Here is a 13,503-nt window from a genome sequence, read left to right on the forward strand (position 1 = left end):
GAAACTCCTGAATCAATAATCTGAGAGATTTCAAACTCAGTCCTGAATCAAGAATCTAAGTCTTTACAATCTAAATCCGTTATCTAACAGTTTCCAGACTCCTGAATCCAGTATCAGACCATTTTCAGACGCTTAACCAAAATACAAATAACAGTTTCCAGACTCTAAAGCCATTTTCTGAGATAATCCAGACTCATGAATCCATTTTCTGAGGTGTTCCAGACTCCTGATTCCATTATCTAACAGTTTCCAGACTTCTAAATCCATTATCTAGCATCTTCCAGACTTCTGAATCAATTATGTAACAGTTTCTAGACTTCTAAACCATTATCAGTCTATTCCCAGACTCCTGAATTCCTGATATCTAACAGCCTTCCAAATCCATCATATTAAAGTTTAAGACTCCTGAATCCATTTTCTAACTAATTCCAGACTTCTGAATCCATTATCTAACTCATTCCAGACTCCTGAATCCATTATCTAACTAATTCCAGACTTCTGAATCCATTTTCTAACATTTCTAGTAGTCTATGCAAAGGAGATAGAACTTCGCTTTAAAATAATATTCAAAATTCACATTTTTAATTGAACAGAAATATCTATTTTGCACAATTCTGGCAAGTTTAATTGATAAACAGATTCTCTTTGGATTATAAACAAACGTTATGAAAATGGTTTGAATAAATTTTTAATTTCTTTTATAATACATTCAATATGCAAGCGACACGTAGGATTGGTTACAAAACACTAGTTTATTAATAGAAGGGGATTGATACAAATTTATTGATTTAAAGAACAAGAAGGGATCGGCGGATAAATCAAAAAATGTTTGTTGGACTTGTTGAGATGAAAAAACTAAACCACAACATTTTGGATTTAAAAAGAATCAATTTGTACCAATGCATATGCAGGGATTCAGTAAAGCTGGATATCAAGGAATGAAAGGGCTTACTGGATATCAAGGATTTAACAATGCTAAAGGTTGATATCAAGACTTCACAGAGTTAAAGCTGGATATCAAGGCTTAAGAGTGCTAAAGCTTAAATATCAAGGATTTAATGAGCTAAACTATATATCAATAATTAGCAGAGCTAAGTTGGATATTAAGGCTTAACAGAGCTAAATCTGGATATCGAGGCTTAACAGAGCTATAACTGGATACCAAGGCTTAACAGAGCTACTGGATATCAAGGCTTAACAGAGCTAAATCTGGATATCGAGGCTTAACAGAGCTAAAACTGGATACCAAGGCTTAACAGAGCTACTGGATATCAAGGATTTGACAGAACTCTCCTGGTTAACAAGGTTAAATAGATAAACTTTATTAACTCAGAAAAGTCTAAAAATAAAGTAAATGGTCTACTCTTGGCTAAAGGTAAATCCAAGTTCATCTTTGACCCTTGCTAGTTCATGGATATCATTTGATCAGCATTGAATCTACAATTTTAACATGAATCAAGGTTTAAGAGCGGACAAGAAGAAATAAGAAAATGTGAATGAGGTTTCCATGATAATATTACGTGTACACTGTACAACCAGACTTCTAAATAATTTAACTAAAATAAAACATATTTACTCTTCTTTCAAGAGTTTCAAGTATTTGAACTTGGCATTGATAAAAATAAACTCCCTGGATAATTAAGAAAATAAGAACATGCAGGTTTCAGTAGACCCGAAAACCAAGGAGGTTTGGAGAAGGAAGGTTTATATCAATTAGGTTAGGTGAGGGGATAGGACGAGAACAACACAAATCCATATAATTATAAATTCTTAATCTCAATGACTGAAGAATCCGTCTTTTTCGTCTATGAGGCATCACTTTGATCAACGATAGGGAATTGTGTACACTGGGTGCAGTGTGTACATGCATTGTCTAAAGTATGTACACTATACAGTACAGTGTACAATGTACATGGTGTACCGAGTAGGGTGGATGATCTTAGTGTTGAGAATTCTACTACAACAGTTTCTCCGACATTGAGATAGATTGAAAACAGTCTGGAGGGGATACGGAGACATCAGATAATAGTCGGTCAACATCAGTCCTCCGTTGGTTCAATGGACTCGAGTGACCGGAGCCGACCTCTTGAGAACCGGATTGAACCAGGTTTAGGATTCGAGTATCCGACGTAGGCCGGACGTTTGCAATAATAATCGGGTCACGAACTCGGTTTTGGTCCAGAGAAAATGCCTGGGCCCGGGGTTGTATTTGGTTCATAGACTTGAGCCTTTCAGGCCAGTCCTTCCGGTACTCCCAGGGACCCGGAGACTGAGCTGGTCCGGAAGGTTGAGTAAGGACGAGCTCTACAGCTCCGACAGGTTTGGATCGGTGTCAGTTGGTGAGCTCATGAGCTACAAAGGTTTTGAGACGTTCTAGATATTGGTTGTATAGTTCTACATCGTTATGCCCGGCTCCCTGAAATTATTTAACAATCAGAAAGTCGTCTTCATAAAATTAAGAAAAATTTTCTGTGAAAAAATAAAATATTTTTGGGTCACGTTTAGGAATCTTAAAGAAACTGTAATTTCATGTGACCCTCTATGCAAAGATGTCAACGCCCGATTCACAAGGGAATCCTTATAAGATCTATGGCTGATCAAGTATGACTTATATATCAATGTTTATAATTTTGAAATATGCTTATTTCTACAAAATGACTTTTGCTTAATCTACTGAAGAAAAACAAATAGAAAATTCAGAATTTAACAGTTACAAACCTAAAATCGTCAATATCACATAATTGAATCAGGCATTGCCCTCTTTGCATGGTAGAGGGTCACTTAATGCTATGTTCAGAAGATAGTTTTCCCTGTATACGAGTTAACTATGACTAGTTGTTTTTTAAATCATCGGATAAACTTATGCAAAGTTTTGTTTTCAGTAAAAGAAAAGAAAAATCATTCAAGTTTTCAAAATACCATTTTGGAAAAACTCTGAACCAAAGGAAACCATTGATAATGCAATGAAGCAGGGTAATATTTTTCCAGGGGTGTATATTTTTCAGAAATAACATTAAATGATTTGTGGGGGCAAAAATAAAAAGTTCATTGTTAACAAAGCATTTTTTTTTCTTTGTTTTGGATATTTTTTACCCACAAGTTAATTTCTTTTCCCATAATTTTTTTATTTTCTTCAGGGGGGATGATATTTAGAGAAAATACATCCCTGTTTTATCCAAACCACAAGTTGTTTACAAAAAAGTTAAAAACTTTTTTACCTCGACCCAAAGAGGTTCAACTGCCCGGGGACATCTTTCATAGATTGCCAACCCGTGAGAGAAATCTATAACCTAGATATAGAAAACAGAATTAACCAGATCTTCTTGGATAATTAATCAGTTAATCAATCAAACAACTCATATCAATCAAAATAATCAAGATAATCCAGAATAATTTTACCACATATTACTACTATGTTATTCTAAGGAACTGATAAATTGCCAAAAACTTTAATTTTCTTATGTCTATTCTTTGCAATTTGATGTTGAACCTTTTGATACTTCAAACTTCGACTTTTTGTGCTATAAAACCTTTAGTTAGAAATATGACATTAGGTTCCAAAGATATAGAGATTATAAAGTTATGGTGTGTGGAGAGTTATCAGTACCTTTGTCACTTTCATATTGAAACCAAAATCATTTTAATGCTTCTCATGAACACACAAAACTAGCAACACCAAAACAATGAAGGAAAAGGATAATAACATTTGAATTAAAAAATCAACTTCAGTGCTAATGAAAAAACTTATTGTAAATGTTATTATGTTAATGAATATAATGAAATATATGCGTATGAATTAAAAAGAATTTAAAAATGGCCAAAATCACTTTAAAAAGATAATAAAAATAAATCATATAATTTATAAGTTGTAGAAAAATTGACTAATAAATTATACAAATATTACCTCATCTTCAGTTCCATGAATAACTAGGACCGGGGAGGTTACTCGAGGTATCTTGTCGATACTGAAAATATTTATAATTAGAGAATTTTTTGTTTTAATCAATTCTCAATTGAGGAAAAATATATGTTGTGTGTGGTAGGATTGCCATCTAGGCAACTCTTTACTTTCAGAATTCTTTCTCATGTCAGTGAGATTCAGAAAACAGTGGAATTTTCCTCGTCTTCTTTTTTCCTTTAACTATGAAATGTCGCTATGTTGCAATTGTTGCAAATTTATTTTATTTCTCGCAGATCTAATTAGTTAAACCTCTGAATCTAAAAGTTTCCGAACGATTAAAGTCTATTAATTTCAAATATGTTACGTAGATTCAATGGCTGGTCTCTCTTACATATATAGGTTCAATTAATTCATGATATCAATTTGAATAAAATATTTAAACAATTCCGATATTTTACTGACAAGAGGAACAAAATTAATTAAATAAATCTGATATTCAAGTTGGAATATCTTTAGCGGACAAGGATATTTCCTGACTTTTAACTCATGGAATCTTCATAATTAGATCGGAATACAGCAGAAGGTTTAGTTGGAGTGATGCAGAATATTCTATTCAACTGCAATTGAGAACAATGAACAAGATTCGAAGGGTTGAAACTTTAAAATATAATAATTTCCTCGAAGATCTTTTCAGTGAGAGTTAGAGTGGATTTTGTTTTAACAGCTTAGCTGATGAATTTATAATAGATTTTTAAATTGCACTTTAGAAACTTTGAGAACGAGTAGAAATATTTTAAATTTGAACAGGGGATGAGTCTGATATTTCTGTAGACGGTCTGGGATGCCCTAGATGGGGCACCTTGCAAGTCTCATCTCAAATAATCACATCATTTATCTATTAATGGGTAGGTGGAGGGATTGAGTAAAATATCTATATGGGAGAAGGTAGGGTTATTGGTTTGAGTAAAATATATATCCGATAAAGGGTAGGGTAATGGGTTCGAGTAAAATATGTATTAATGAAGGGGTGATGTATTAAGACTAAAATATCTTTAAAGGATAAACTAATGTATTAAGAGTAAAATATCTTTAAAGGATAAACTAATGTATTAAGAGTAAAATATCTTTTAAGGACAGAGTAATGTATTAAGAGTAAAATATCTTTTAAGGATAGAGTAATGTGTTAAGAGTAAAATATCTTGGAAATGCATCAAAGAACCAAGTTCTCTTGGTTTGAGGGAACGCAACTCTCATTCCCGACATCAGGGGAGAATGCAGGATCACAGCTCCGACCTTAATCAGGGTAGTATAGTTTAGTGAAGTGTTCAGCTCCAACCTATTAGTTCCAACCTAATTAGGGTAGTATAGTTTAGTGAAGGGTTCAGCTTCAATCTATTAGTTCCAACCTAATCAGGGTAGTATAGTTTAGTGAAGGGTTCAGCTCCAACCTAATCAGGGTAGTATAGTTTAGTGAAGGGTACAGCTCCAACCAGATCAGGGGAGATTAGTTTAGTGAAGGATATCAACGTGTCTGTCTCATCCTTTGAGGGTAAACCTGTATGATGGTGTTAATATTGAGTTTAGTAGATTTGGCTTAGCGCCATTCAAACCAAAAGTTAAAACCTTTGAACTTTAAACTGAAATTACTGCGGAACAATCATTAAATTAAATTCTTTTTTATGAAAGTAGGTTTGACACACCTAATGGGATAAAAATAAAAAATAAATACATTTTCATCATTATTAACAGTTAAATATATTTTATAAGGCTTCGGTTTCTGAAAGAGGGGTGAATATAAAATGGGAACCCTTTCAGACATTGTTTCTCAAATGAAAGTTGAAAGAATGCAGTTGTAAATCGCGGTACTCTTTTTTTTCTTACAGTACTAAGTATTCCAAATAAATGAATGAATGAATGAATGAATGACGTCATGTTTATAATATAATGACGTAAGTTTTGAAAAGAATGACGTCAATGTGAACTGAAATATTATATTTTCTCATCATCTTGGATCACTGGTTTAAACAATAAGTATAGTTATTACTTGTGATTTCTTGCACTGAGGATTAAGAAATATAAAAACAATTGCTTAATTACTCAAAATTATAATATCATTTAAGTTTTATCAAGAAGACAGAAAGAAACCTCCAAGAAATTAATTGAACGTTATCTCAAAAAGAAAATTTTTAAAAACCATCTCAGAAGACGATAAAGCTAATATTAACATAATGAATAACATGATCTAAAAGGGAACCCGACAAGTAACCCCTAGACCGTCGTTAAAGGTAATGTAAAGGAAAAATGAAAGGGGGTATAGGCGGAAAGCTTATCAAGCTTATCACGAAAATGCATATATATGTCTGTCTGTATCATGTGACCAGTACTGCACTCTCATTGGTTGGAGTTCTTGTGACGTAATACGTAATAAATAAAAATTATCAATCATATCTATTATAAATAAAAATAAAAATAAAAATAAAAATTATCAAATAATAATTTGAGAAAACCCAAGTTAAAATTTGAAGCTAATATCTTTGCTTTTAGATTGGTTGCGTATTTGCTGAATATGATCTGTTAAAACCTTTCATTTCTATACAAAATTTTTATATATATTTTTCGTTGTCGTGAAATATTTTATTGTTTTTTAAATTGAGTTTGCAAAATTTTTGGAAGGGGGAAAATATTCCAACTTAACAAAAATATATGAAAACGTGAAAGTAGATTATGAAAAATAAAACGGATATTTGTTTTCCCTCAGGGACATCTTTGAGTGAGGGGAGGAAGGCCAGCCACAATAATTTATCGCCCGAGCCACGTTCTCCTCATTTTCTCGTCCGAGCCACCTCTGAATCATCGTCCTTCGTTTATTATGTGTTTTTAAGTTTCTAAATCTTGGAGATAACGCTGTTTTAAAAATCAGCCCACGTTAGGGCATAAAATATGGATAGACTAAAGTATTGCAATGATTACATCATGTTGAAATCGTGAGAATGATGTCAAACTCTATTTAGGTGAAACTTAAATCTCTTCTGCCTCCGTAATGGCTAACCTTCGTGATACAAAATAAATAGCAAAATATTTGGCATATCTCTGCCTATATTTTTCCCCATGGAACCGCCCGAAAAAAATCTATGGTTTTCGCTAAAATTAACAAAAAAGATTAAAGTTCTATAAACTTGGAATTATTTGTGGCATTCTACACCTAAATTATTTGAAAATGCGCGTAAGAAAGGTGAATATTCTTAAGGACATTGCACTCAAAAACTTAAAATCTATTGAAAGTATTTCTTTCTAATTACAAAAATTTAATATTTCGTTAATGCTCTAACGTGACCGAATTTTTAAAAAATTGTTTTATCTTGGAGAATTGAACACTTTCGAGGTGGCTCGGACGAGAAAATGATGAGAATGAGGCTCGGACTAGAAATTGTTGTGGCTGACCTTCCTCCCCTCTGAGTGGTTATAAGGGGCTTAGTCCCGTTACAAATTCCGACTTGGGGCGAATTTTGAACATCTTCAAATTGGTGAACAATCCCTTTAGATAAAAAAGTATCTAACCTCGAATTTACTGGCGAGGTCAACAGTAGGTACAGTTCCAATGCTCTGACCGTAAAGGATGATATTTTCAGGTGACACGCCTAGTCTTGTCCTGAGGGCGTGCCAGGCCGCCTCAATATCAGCGTACAGATTCTTCTCGCTAGGTTTACCTAACAAATATTTTTATTACAACATTTTTTTCAATTCTTTCTCTTTTTACCAAGTTTCCCAACTTTTAACCTTTTAACCATTAATTAAGTCTTTCATAAAAATTATTTCCAGGATCGAACAGAATTATAAGGACAGTAGATATTTAGGAGGAACCATTTTGAATTTTATTAGCTTGATATCAATTGACGCTATGACATTCTTAGATATGTTGTAAAAATTTAAATAATAAGACCCTTTAACCCTCTGAATTACCACTGCCAAGTCTTTCATAATAATAGGTTTGTCCTATTTAACAACTTTAAAAAGCCAGTCCAATTTTAGGGGAGGGGGGGGGGGGACATATTTAGACGAACCTGAAGATACTCCATATCCACTGTAGTCGTAGCTGAATATATTACAGTTGATCCTAGATCCTAGACCCAGGTAGAAACTAGACATTTGACCCAGGTCAACTGCGTTCCCGTGAGAGTGGAGGATTGTAAACCTAGACAGTAGTAATAAAAAATTGTGCTTTTTAAAGAGAACCTCCAATGCAAAGATGGCAATGCTCGATTTGCAACAATAACCTTGAAAGCTGTTTTTGTTTATTCAAAACTTTTATTCTCTATTGTTATTTCTCTGCAAAAGTGACTTCGGCATTTCTAGCATATAAAAAATAATGGCGAAATTACCATAATTTAACACTTTGAGAGTCATAAAAACGACAATTTCTCCCTCATTTTTTCATATTAGAGTTTCCAGGGTACCGTTGTGAATTGTGCATTGCTATCTTTGCATGCAGGGTCACTTAAAATTACGCAGTCTCTTTATGATCCAAATCAATTTAGTCAAATGGAATCGTAGAGTCGGATCCCAAGGGGTAAAATATTAACCAAAACAACTAAAAAGACAACTTCCCCTTCCCTTCAAAACTCAAATCCCCTTCCATATCTAAATGGTCAATAGAGTTTTGACGATTTTTTAAAAGTTATTAAACATTTCAAAATTAACATGGACATAAAAAAATTGGGAAATTTTAAATATTCAACATTTTTTTCATGAAATGGTGTCTTAAACAAAAATGAGAAAAGTCGGTCGGAGAGTAATTGAATAAATTCTTTATTTATGAATGTATGAATAATAAACTACTCGGCTGGAACTAAATCAATTGAGGTTAGAACTTTTGTACAACTGGAATATCATAAATCTTAAATACTTGATCTAAATATCCAATTTGGACACGTTCGATATCCCGTGGTGTTTTACGCTGTATAGATATCTAAAAGGGTGATGAAAAAAACCAACAATTCACACTTTCTTCTCTCACAAGCTTGATTATTATCCCATTATAATGAAATCAGTTCCATCCCCTAGAGATAAAAAGCATTTATTCAGAGCAGGGTTGACCAAATTATCAGTCCTAATATCCTAGAGACACTGATATAAATTTCATTATGATCGGATAGGTGTGAAGTTTATTTTTCAACAGCCTTTCTATTGAGCATCTAAGCTTGATCATCGAGAACAAGCGTGAAAGATATAAAATATTTGAAAAAAGTTCCCACCTCTGGATACATAAACTGTAAAACAATAAAGCACAGTTTATAGCATAATCAAGTAAATAAAATGCAAAACTTTGTTAAAATTTCTAATCATAAGAAAACTATTTCTGAATAAATGAATACAACCAGCGCGCAGCAGAAAATTTCTGTGAACGCCCATGACATCTTCCTGATCAATGAGATTAAAAGATTAATTTCTACTTTTTATGAAATATTTATGATTTTGATTTTTCTATGAAAGAGCCGACTACTAAATCAATTCACATTAAATATTTAACAATTCTGAATCTGTTCTGTGGTGAACAGATTGGGATTATGGATCTGATCTGTGGTGAACAGATTGGGATACAATGTCAGTTCTGTGGTGAACAGATTGGGATTATGGATCTGATCTGTGATTAACACTGAACAGATTGGGATTCTGAATCTATTCTATGGCGAACAAATTGGGTTTCTGAATTTGTTGTGTTTTAAACAGATGGGAATTATGAATCTTTTCTTTGTGGTAAACAGATTGGGATTCTGAATTTGTTGGGGATAAACAGATAGGATTCTGAATTTGTTGTGGTGAACAGATTAGGAATTTATTTTTGTGGTAAACAGATTAGGATTCTGAATTTGTTATGATGAACAGATGTGATTCTGAATTTGTTGTGGTGAACAGATTGGGATTCTGAATCTGTTCTGTGGTGAAAAGAATAGGATTTGAAATTTGTATTTGTTATGTGGTGAACAGAATGGTATATTAAATCTGTCTCGAGAAAGACGGAACGGGGATTTAGATCCTTCCTGTAAAAAACGAACACGGATCAGGTATACGTTATGAATAATAAAAAAACTGACCCAGATTCATAATCCACGCCCTGCAAAGCATGAATCCAACCCCGGATTCTGAATGAGTCCTGCAAAACATTGCCCCGTACCTAGACACTGGATTTGGTTGAAAAAAAGCACATGAATTTAGTTCTGTTTTCTAGATGCTTCTTCTGAAAAACTGACCTAGATCTGAATTCTGGAATCCGTCTTATAAAAAACCGATTCGGATTTTGAAAAGATTTTTTTTATACACCTACCTAGCATTAGGAGAGCATTTAACCATCATACAAGCGATCTTGTTCCCTCTGTTGGTTCTGGTGTAGAACACCTGAAATAACAATAATTATATATCTAAACGTATTCTTACAGGGGTTTTATTAACATATAAAATCCGCCCTCCCTTTTAGATGATTTTTCCAGTTGTTTTTGTGAAAAGAAGAAATTAGGGATCAGCCGAAAAATTGTTTTCCCTTTTCCGATGCGTAAAAGGTTTCATGAAAAGTAATTAATTTTTCAAATTCAGCGAAGAGCGGGGAAATAGTTTTCAAGAAAATATACCCCACTACTGATACTACGATTGTGACATAAAATGGCGGGTAAACGTAGGGTTTATGACAAGTGTAAATTTATTTATTAATTTAGATATTAAATTATGCATTAATATTTGCATTCATTCAAATTAAATGCAAAATCATTCCGAAGTTAATCTTGTTGTAATCAAATCAAAACCTATATCATACAGGGATCCATACTGTGTAACGGAAGAGAAAAAATATATTACGAGAAAGTCAAAATAAATAAAATTTTTATTGCATATAAAAAAGTCTTGGGTATATAATCAATTAATTTAAAAATTAATCGATCTTCGAATCAACAAACTAATGAATCAACACTGAGTCAACGGATTGGCAAATAATAATAAACAGGTTTGAATTTACCTCTAGGTTTTCCTTCTCTCTGTCTGAGTACTGCCATTCTGCTTTCTCACTCAAAACCAGTTTTTGTTTATCCCTCGCTTCGTCTTCATCCTAGAAAAACAACAGTTTCTTATGGCCGTGACGGTAACCTTTTATCTGTTATGATCTAAAGAAAACTGATTAAATTTTGTTTCCTGACCTCAGGATTTGCACACCTAAACACTGATGAAATCTTTAATAAAAGGTTAGGTTACAAGTAATTATTATGGGGATTTGGGAAACGATTTAGATCCGTAAAACATGCAGTAAGAGGAATTTATTCGATTATTAATTTGTGTACCATTAAGGTCGGTTTCCTCTAGATTATATGTCAAGGATGTTTAAAGTCCTGAGTTAAACTTGTTTAACATTTCTTTATACAAGGTTATTGTTTTATTTCCAATTCTAAATGATTGCAGGAAAAGGGCATGATTTTAAAAACAAAATTTTAAACGCAATGTGCAGATAATTACTATTAATACATATGACGATTAGAGTGAATAATGCTAGTTGATAAATTGTAAGATCTAGACCTCCACCCCACTCAGAGTTATGTATTTTAAAGAACCACCTAATAATCCCTTAGGCATATCTATATAATAAAACAAGACATTCATATAAATGTAGCGTATCGCCGATGGGTCTTTTAGACTAAAAAACTTTAAAATATTTTTTTTAAATTTTATTTATTTTTCTTCCACGGGCAACGCCGGGCCATTCAGCTAGTATATATTATGAAGAACCACAATCCCAGAAAACCATGGGGGGTAAATTATGTGAAAAACCACACCCCTGCCCTCATTAGGGGTATCTTTTAAAAAGAACTACACCCCAACCAATCCTTCAAGGGTATATAATATAAAGAAACACACCCCTGCCCCTTCAGGAGTATCTTATCATAAAAAACTACGACGCTTCCAAGATTTAGAAAAACAACACCACTACCCACTCATCAGTAGCATATATTTTTAAAAGGGGTATATATTTTGAAGTACCAAACCCCTCGGTAAATATATATTATAAAAAACTACACCCCTACCCAACTCAGGATTTAAGAGTCGAAACTAAACGAGAAGAAAATGGAACGAGAGTGGAGGAAGAATTCAAAAAAAGGACAGAAAAGTGGGGTCCGTCCTATTATACGATTTTGGACCCCCCCCAAGACACTTTCTGGGCCGAGCGCTGCGGCTGGGACAGGCTAGGAGGCCGAGCGGTGCGGCCGCAGGTTAGGTTATTTTAAGACACTTTCTGTAAGATCCATGTACAAAATTGATAGGAGGGGGAGGTGGGGCCAAAAATCGTTCACTAGGACGGACCCGAACCAGGTAAAGGGCAGTGTACAACCTACCTCCTCCTAGACTGGTCCCTGTATACGCCTTTGAGGAGAGAGGATGGAAATAAGATAGGATAGGGGATGAAAAGTGGACAGAGAAGTATATTTAGATAAAACTCAGAAATTTTAATAATTATTGGGCGTGGTCATTGCATTTACCAACCTAACTGGGTCACGCCCCCATATTTATAGAAAACAAAGTACAAAACATGAAAATGTCCTTAACAGGACGGAAAAAATAAATCTTAGTCCTACAGTTTTATCACCATGGAACTAACCTCATATGAATATGTAGTTTCTGGAGGAAGGAACGCTAGTTTAGCAGCAATCTTGGAAGGGCAGGGAGGACAACAAAATAGACAACATATTTCACTTAAACTTAAACCCATCCCGTTCATTTCAGTCACAGGTCAGGAAAAGAAATCAACATCACTAGGTTTTAACGATAAATGGGCGGTGCAATTTTATTTGTAACCAGAGTTTAATGAAAAAGGGGCGTGGGTCTTGATTGCAGAACAATGCTATTTCTTGTGTTTCAGCTTTTGTATGTATCCGCCATTAAAGAATAGAATACCCAGCACGGCTGGTACAGAGTGGCTCTCATTCTCTCTCTCTCTCTCTCCGTCTATATGTGACGTCGTTGTATTATGACGTCACACTGCGCATGTTCTATTTCCAAGGCTACCTTAGTCGTCTTCGATTTGAAATTTCAAACTTTTAACTATTGTTCGTTTGAACTATTGTTCATTTGAAATACTGACATGACGTCATTCCCTGTAGTTCAAATCTACACATTACTTGCTTATTTGAACTAATTTTTCTATAAATTCAGTTTTTTTTTTTTTTTTAATTATCAGTTTATAATTCATGAGGACGTGCGCGTCAAACAATGATACAGTTTATAACACAAAATTGGTAATGTTGCATCGTCTATACGCAACATCCTCTATACTGAACTTCCGACCTACTAACTTTCTGACCTATTGCTATATCCGACCTACGACAGCTGTAGGTCGGTTACTCATTTTATTTTTTTAATCCGACCTACAGGCATGATTGAGTTCTAGTCATGTGCATGGAGCAGGTCAGATGTACATATCTATTTGTAGGTCGGATATACTCTTTTTGTAGGTCGGATCTGTACACTTTTTGTAGGTTGGATGTACTGTTTGTAGGTCGGATGTACACTGTTTGTAGGTCGGATGTACACTTTTTGTAGGTCGGATGTACACTTTTTGTAGGTCGGAT

General features: G+C 33.9%; 1 protein-coding gene across 3 annotated transcripts; it reads right to left on the reverse strand.

Moving 5' to 3' along the window:
- Nucleotides 1–235: 235 nt before the first annotated feature.
- Nucleotides 236–12,876, reverse strand: LOC111708412 (protein ABHD17B). 3 transcript variants are annotated; one of them, XR_002766662.1, is made up of 10 exons: nt 12,534–12,876; nt 10,905–10,994; nt 10,224–10,294; nt 7,963–8,093; nt 7,460–7,608; nt 5,103–5,194; nt 3,905–3,968; nt 3,219–3,290; nt 898–2,416; nt 236–747 (listed from the first exon to the last, which is right to left on the reverse strand). XR_002766662.1 is itself a non-coding variant. In XM_023481774.1 (9 exons), exons 1-9 carry the CDS (start codon nt 12,651–12,653, stop codon nt 2,333–2,335), a joined length of 873 nt encoding a protein of 290 aa, XP_023337542.1. In that variant the 5' UTR covers nt 12,654–12,876; the 3' UTR covers nt 599–2,332. The 3 variants fall into 3 exon arrangements, 1 of the variants encoding a protein (XP_023337542.1); XR_002766664.1 differs by having other exon boundaries at nt 566–924; nt 1,399–2,416; XM_023481774.1 differs by having other exon boundaries at nt 599–2,416.
- Nucleotides 12,877–13,503: the final 627 nt, after the last annotated feature.

This window comes from Eurytemora carolleeae, unplaced genomic scaffold (assembly GCF_000591075.1).
Source record: "Eurytemora carolleeae unplaced genomic scaffold, Eaff_2.0 scaffold38, whole genome shotgun sequence".
In the NCBI taxonomy this organism is placed as follows: Eukaryota; Metazoa; Arthropoda; class Copepoda; order Calanoida; family Temoridae; genus Eurytemora; species Eurytemora carolleeae.